At 57.3% G+C, this 7,164-nt stretch overlaps 1 protein-coding gene across 1 annotated transcript; it reads right to left on the bottom strand.

Annotated features, from left to right (window-relative positions):
- Positions 1-2,020: 2,020 nt before the first annotated feature.
- SPRG_10808 (hypothetical protein) lies at positions 2,021-6,816 on the bottom strand (the record flags this gene model as incomplete). The annotated part of the gene is made up of 16 exons (XM_012350369.1): positions 2,021-2,914; positions 2,964-3,116; positions 3,173-3,302; positions 3,351-3,613; positions 3,663-3,747; positions 3,800-3,937; positions 3,989-4,099; positions 4,143-4,591; positions 4,639-4,938; positions 4,984-5,094; positions 5,141-5,590; positions 5,638-5,792; positions 5,836-6,019; positions 6,066-6,203; positions 6,251-6,383; positions 6,431-6,816. The coding sequence occupies 16 exons, from the start codon at positions 6,814-6,816 to the stop codon at positions 2,021-2,023; spliced, it is 4,080 nt and encodes a 1,359-aa protein (XP_012205759.1).
- Between the last annotated feature and the right edge of the window lie 348 nt (positions 6,817-7,164).

Below are 7,164 nucleotides of genomic sequence, written 5' to 3'. Positions count from 1 at the left end.
GGCGTGGCAGCGTCACCTCGGGCCACGGACTCGGCGAGAGGCGCGCGCCGTCAGTCTACGCAAACCGCCATGCGTCAGTCGTCAAGAGAAGAAGGTCGTACGCTAGGGGTCATGGTCCGTATCCAGTCATGCAGGTGGTTGGCGAGTCGTCGGTACTGCGCGACTTGGTCGTGGAGCTGCTGGTTCTCGAGACGCGTGACCTCGGAGACATGGTGGAGCTCATGAGCGACATCTTGCCATGCGACGAGCGTTCCGCGGAGCACATAAAGCTGGCGCGTGAGGTCGAGGATGGACTGTCGGAGCGCCGAGACCTCGTCAATGTAGGCTTGTCGCTGAAGTCGCTTGGCGTCGCGGTCATGGGCGAGCTTCCGCGCGCGCGGTGTGTTGGCGTCGTCACCCATTTGGATACTGTGAGAATTTGGTGAAGTGCTTCTTCTGGCGCGTACCGCACGTCTCACAATACATGCGAGAAGTTATACCTGTGACTGATGCAAAAATGATGCCGAGAGACGAACCAATAGTGCGTGCGCCGTCATCTGCTAGCGCATAGACCACGCAGACAGAGGCTACGCTATCGTACCCGAGTGCTACATTGTTCGACGCGTCTACGACTTGGTCTACTAGTATGTAGGAGACGAGAGCGGTCAAACCAGGCTTAGCTTTGTCATCTCGGTAATGGTTGCCGAAATAACAACCATTGATTGCATCACGACAACGCGGTGGGACGATCGATGGACCAATTGGATCTATCCATCCGTCGCTAATACAGTACTAGTACCTAAAAGACTCCATGACTACTCTGGCCATGCACATGTGTTTGCTGCTGCATTGCCCTGGGGTCGCTCCCTTGGGAGTCGCAGGGATGGATATGGAAAACTTATCCAGATTACTCCTATGGGCTGTGCTGCGTGATACACTGAGATCGACAAATCGAATGCAGAGCACCCTCCATGCCCTGAATCCCACATAGAAAGAACTGCGGTTGCTAATGACACACAAGCGGTTGCATTCTCCACTTACGAAACATCTGTCAATCGATACACGGCTCATGTGTTTGTCGCGTGGCGCCAGGCAGCGTTGAAAGCGTCTCTACGTGTCGTCCCTTCTGTGCACGACCAGAATGATTCGACGCGACTTTTTCCAACGCAGTCAACAAGACATGCCGAGGCAAGTGTGGTAGACTGCAAGAATGAGGCGTGGCATCGGCCTCCTGCGACCCTTCTGATTCAGATGGCGTACGCGTCACACAGCTCTACGAGCTGCAAGATGGTCCATCGCGAAAGAATGCAGCAGACAAGCCTCTACGACCGTGTCCGATGTTACTGATGCCGACGGTTGTTCTCACCAGGATATACCGAGACGTTGTTATCGAGGGTGTGTTGAAAGGATCCACCGAAACTCATATCAGACAACGCCTTCACCACAGCAGTACGCACCCAAATCAGTCACACCAGCTGGCGTGATCGGTGCAGGATCACCAGAGCTATCACCAGCGACGCGTTTTCAAGAGTGGAACGAAGGTGCTACAGTAAACACAACGACCCGACAGCTTGCCGAGCAATCGCCTGAAATTCAAAGGCAACACCAAGGCAGGAGTCTGCCAAGTCGTTTAGTCGGCCACCGTGTAGCTGGCCGTGACCTCACGTTGTCCTGACACGCGTTCGACAAGGGAGAGCTTCCGAGGAAATGCTGCGTGAGATCGTCATTCTTGTTTCGTTACATACATACGTACAATATCTGTCTCGCATGTGCTACGTTACGTCGCGTTGACCCACAAATTTTTGACGAAAAGTGCTCATTTTAGCACTTGGCCATGCTAAAAAGTTTGCGACAATAACACTCTGGTCTGCGCCGTCCCCACTCTATCACTCGGTCGGTTCGACCGCCGCCCTTTCGTCCCATTGTAGTAGAACGTCGATGCAGACCTGGTACCGCAAAACATTAACGCCTCACCAATCCGCCATTAAGGATCCAATTGACAGACCCTTAAAGACCTAGAATCGATTTCGAATCCGATGCGCTACACAAGCTTTGGGAGGGCGTCAAGGGACGGACGCGACCTTGTTTTGCTTTTGAGCAACTTGAGATGCTTGGTCTTCTTGGCGGGCCCCTTGGTAGCGGAAGCGACATCTTCAGGCAGCGCGTCGGCATCGAGTCGCTCACTGGACAACCCAAGTGCCGGCATGCTCACACTTTGGCTGCTTTTCACCAGCTGATCCAAGTCCAAGTACGGCACGCCCTCGACTTGATTGTTGTTGTTGTTGTTGCTTCCTTTGCTGGGCTTGGAGAGGTCGAGGCCGATTTGGGCGCGGAGCAGCGCCACTGGAATGTCCGAGAGGCTCTCCCGCGCATCAAACGGGTCGCTGGACGGGCGACTCGTCTGCGGTGCATCGTGCTCCTCAGCAATAAGGTGTCGCGTCTCGGGCTGGCTTGCCGACGTCCGCACCGAGAAGAGATTGTCGTCAGTTGCCTTGGACAAGCGCCGGATCTCTTTCTGGAGCAGCTGCCGCGTCAAGTTGGCATCGGCCACGTGGTCGTTGGCGAGCGACAAGTCCCGCTGGAGAGCGCTGACTTGTGCTTCGTACTGCTGCGACGACGTTTGCAGCTCGGCGCTAAGTTCGGCGATCGTGCGGTTGGAGTTGGCTTGGAGCGCGTCAAGGCGCTGCGCGAGCGTCAACACATTCTGGCTCGCGTCCTGGAGATCGCTCTTGTAGCGCTCAATGTGGGCTTTGAGCGTCTTATTTTCACTGGTCAGCGTCGCCTGCAGCGTTGCGAACCGCCCGAGGCTGTCGCGATCCGTCTCGTCCTCGTGGCGGGCACGGGACGCTTCGAGGTCTCGCTTCTCTTTTTGAAGTTTTGCTACGTCCGCCCGCAGTCGCTCCTCGAGCTCTTGGCTCTCTCGTGTCTTGGCTTCCTGCGAACCATACTCGGTATATGTATGGTCGCTCTTTCTAGGGACGTACAAGTGTCTGCTTGAGATCGGCGACGCGCTGCGTGAGCGTCTCTTTGGTGTTGAGCAGCGGCGCCAGCTTGCGCTCGAGCTCTGCGATACGAAAGTGTTTTTGGTCGGCGTCTTTTGTGATCTTGTCAACGTCATTCTTTTTTGATTCCAGTGCCTAGATATTCGGTCTGAATGCCTTGTACTTGCACGATTCTTGGTTGTCAGAAGGACCTCTTTCTGTTTTGCGCATTTGGCTTCGAGCGACTCAATGTGCTCTTTTCGGAGGACGCTCTCTCGCTTGAGGATCGTTGCACTCTCCCGCCACTCGGCCTCCTTGCGCTTCATGTCTTCTTCCAAGTAACTAGACGAAACGCTGGAACGAGGCATGTCGTTTGCTCGAGTTGAATACCGATATTGCGTCCGAAGCAAGTCGTCCTCCTTGGCTCGCGACGCCTTCTCGGCGCGAACCGCTTCCTCGGCATGCGTCAGCTCGGCCACGAGGTCATTGATGGTGGCATTCGCCGCCGCTTGGATCGTTGTCATCTTCGCCTGCAGCTCGTCGTTGAGTGCGCTGGCCTCCATCGCTTCTTGCCGAAGACTTTCTGCATCCTTCCGCAGCGCCTCTTCGCGGGCTGCAAACCCTTTTTCTTGGAGCCGAAACTCGCGGCGTAGCTACATACATCGCTCAGCTCACGCACGCGATGAGTGGCTAAAGGTGTACCACTTCCAGCTGGCGCATGTGGTCGTTCACCTCGTCGTTCATGCGCCCGAGCTCCGATTGCATGCTCTGCTTGGTGCGAGTCAACCTACATAGATTGTTTTTGAGGACAACAGCAACGACACAGACGACCTCCATACCGGTCGAGCTCGGCCTTGGCCTGCGCTACATCGCTCTGTGCGCTGAGCAAGGCTTCGTCGCGATCTTGCAGCGATTGCTGGAGACTGCGCTTCTCGTTGCGTAGACCCTGCACATCGCTTTGCAGCTGGTCCACTTGACTAGCACCGCCGTCGCCTCGGTCTCTTGGAGTACAAAATGAAGCTGCGTACCTCTGAAGTCCACTCAGTTCGACTTCGAGTCGCTTCTTCTCGCCGCTAAGGGCGATGCACTGGCTACTATAACTCGCAACCTCGTGCTTGAGCGTGCCCTCCACGTTGACTCTACACCAATGGCATCGTTTCGATGTAGCAAGCGACATCGTACGTGGCAGCAGTCAAGGCATCGGCCTTGTCTTTCCACTCGGCTGCCGCTTCGGTGGCCTCGGCGAGGGCTTGCGCTTGACCTTCAACCGCAGCGTTCATCTCGATCAAGTGCTCCCGCGCCGTTTCGAGCTCGCTTTGGACGCTCTGGAGCTGCGCATGGAAGCGCGAGATGTCGGCCTCGGCCGCCGCCAGCTGCTGCGTTTTTGTCGTCAGTTCGTGCTCAAACTGCAATCGCTCCGACTGCAGCTGGTGCTCGAGGCCGGCCGCGCGCGTCCGGAGGTCGTCGTAGTCGGCCACGGATGTGGCTTGCATCTGAGCGAGGCTGTCGCTGACATCCCCGAGCTCGGCTTGTGTCGTTGCGAGCTTGTCGCGCAGCGTATCCACCTCGAGTTGGAGGTGGTTCTTGCCTTGAAACATGCTCTCGAGGCTGCGGTTGAGCTGGTCCGCTTCCTGCAACGCCGCATGAGACTATGTATCTACAAGGTTGTCGACAATGCCTGGAGAAGATCGCGCTTTTCGTCCTCGAGCTGGTGCATGCGCTGCTTCTGCGTCTCGACCGAGCGTGAGAGCTGCATTGTCTGCAGCGTGGCTGCTTGCAGAGATGTCTCCAAGGCCATGACCTTGGCTTCGCACGTTTGCGTGATGGTCGTCACCTCGTTGGCTTGCGCCGCTGCACGCGACTGGAGCTCCGAAGCGAGCGTGGCGCAGTCGAGCTGAACACTTGAAAGCTCGCTCTCTTTGGCAGCGACTTGTGCCGCGAGCTGCTCCTTCTCAGTAGCCCACGCTGCTACGTCCGCCTTCACGATGTTAGCGTCCTATGCTACTCAGGTAGATGCGTCTACGAGTTGTTGGGCTTGCTGGGTCTGGAGTGCGTTCAAAAGTTGATGTCGCTCGGAGGCCAAAGTCGCTAGCTCCGAGACAGCGGGAAGGATCAATGTCGGGTCATTCTCAACCTACGAACGCAAGGTCAACACGCCGCTAAATCACCTTGATGACTACCGTCGACGCATTCAATTCAAGCAGCGCCACCAGCTGCTTCAGCGTCGATGTGAGCGCGCAAAGCCGGTCGTCGACGGTGCGTCGAGCAAAATGCGCCGTATCCAGCTCGCTCGAGAGGCTCGCGAGCCTCAAGTTAGCCGCATCGACTTCGGTTTGAAGCGACTGGTTCGACTCGGCGTACGCTTCCAGCGCCTCGCTTTTGAGGCTCAGCGTCTTCTCCAGCTGGCGCGCGGCCTCGGTGTGGGCGGTCGCCTGGCGCGTGGCCTCATCGTGCAGCGTCGCGAGTTCGGCTTTGGCCTGCACCAGGCAGGCCTGACTGGTTTCAAGCTCGGAGCGCAAGCTATGCGCGATGCTGCTGTGTTGTGCATCAAGTGCGAGCATCTCATCACTGTAGCGCTGCAGCTCACTCCGCATCGCAGTGTTGAGTTCTTCCTTCTGCCCTCGTTCCATCTAGCACGCGCCGCTCGATTGTGTTGCCATGAAGCCAAGGCACGTACTTGGAGGGCGTCTTCAAGCGCCTTTATCGTGGTGGCTTGCGCCGCCCGCTCCTTGGCATCGTCGGCGCGCTGGCGCTCAAAGCTCTCGAGCGTCCGCTGCCACGACTGGTCGTTCTGCGCCAGCGAGGCCGATAGCTGTGCCGCATTGTTGTTGACTAGTCTCTTGATGACAACGGTCTGTCGTAGAGGCATTTGTACCATCCACGAGCGCCGCCCGGGCCCGCTCGAGGTCCTGGAACGTCGCCGACAAGTGCTGCGCTAGCTCCTGCTTCTCGGCCTCGACGTCGTGGAGCTTGAGGTTCATGTTGGCGCGGTAGCTCTCGAGTTCGTCCTTGGCCAAGTCGCTGTCATGCATGGCTGCCTGCAGCTGGCTTTCGAGCGCCTATGCAAGCCAACGCTTACGGCTTTGTGTCGATGTACCGACGTACCAAGTGGGCTTCCTGCAGCGCATTGCAATGGGTCTGCAGCTGCGCAACTTCGGTGCTAAGTTCAGCCTTGTCGCTGCGGAGTGCGGCGACTTCGCACTCGAGCGCATGGCGCGCCGCACCATACGCACCCTCTCGCTCCTACCGTACCTATCGTGAAGTACACTCCGACCCTTTTTCTTTTCTACTTGAAGGGTCGCGTCAAAGCGTGCTTGAGCGTCGCGGCGCTCGTCGTCGACAGCGCGCAGCATGTGTTGTAGCTGCGCAGAATGGTTCGCGTCTTGCGCTACGAGCGCCTCCTTGGCACTGCCAAGCTCGGACCTATTTGGATCGGTGCATGGGCATACACGAACATCGAGCACTCGTACGTGAGGCTTGCGTTGGTTTGTTGGAGCGTCTGAAGCTCGTGGAGCATCCGCTGCATGGCTTCGGTCGTGCCCGATGACTCGTGCTTGACGGCCTCGAGAAGCGCCGAGAGCTGGGCCATGCGCGACTCCTTCGCTTCAAGCTGCTGAAGGATGAGCGCACTCGGTGCTGGCTCCTCCATGGGTGGGCGACTGCCGGTCATGGTTGGAGCGGGATAGACCATCGGTGGGTAGTTGAGAAGATGGCCGTGCTGTTGGAGCTGCTGCGCGAGCTGGAGCTGCTGGAGCTGTGCGAGGAGGAGCGGGTCCGGCGTCATCGGCGGTGACACCTCTTTCGACGATGACCGCCGGCGACTCGATGCGTGCGGCGACTTGGCGCCGGCCTTCATCACAGCAATGTGTAATTTTAGCTGCGCCAATCCGTAAGCCCAGTCTTGTAACTCGCTTTCCTTTTGGTCTAGTTGACCACGAGAAATGCACGAGAGCACGCGATAGAATACGTCGCACTCGTCATCGTGAGGGTTTGAACGACTCGTTTACCCAGTCGCAGCCTATGGATTGTCTTCTGAGAGGGAAACCGAGCATAGCACAACGTCGGGATGCTCTTTCCTGCCTCCGACGCCTTTAAGTTGACTTTGTTGTTAAGTGGATTGTGCACCTCGATGACCAGAACCGAACTTAACGGTGGAACGAGCATAGACGGCCAACGATTGGCTAAAACTCGAACACATTTTTTG

This window comes from Saprolegnia parasitica (genome assembly GCF_000151545.1).
Source record: "Saprolegnia parasitica CBS 223.65 unplaced genomic scaffold supercont2.64, whole genome shotgun sequence".
Lineage (NCBI taxonomy): Eukaryota > Oomycota > Saprolegniomycetes > Saprolegniales > Saprolegniaceae > Saprolegnia > Saprolegnia parasitica.
This window is presented reverse-complemented; position numbering and strand designations above follow the sequence as displayed.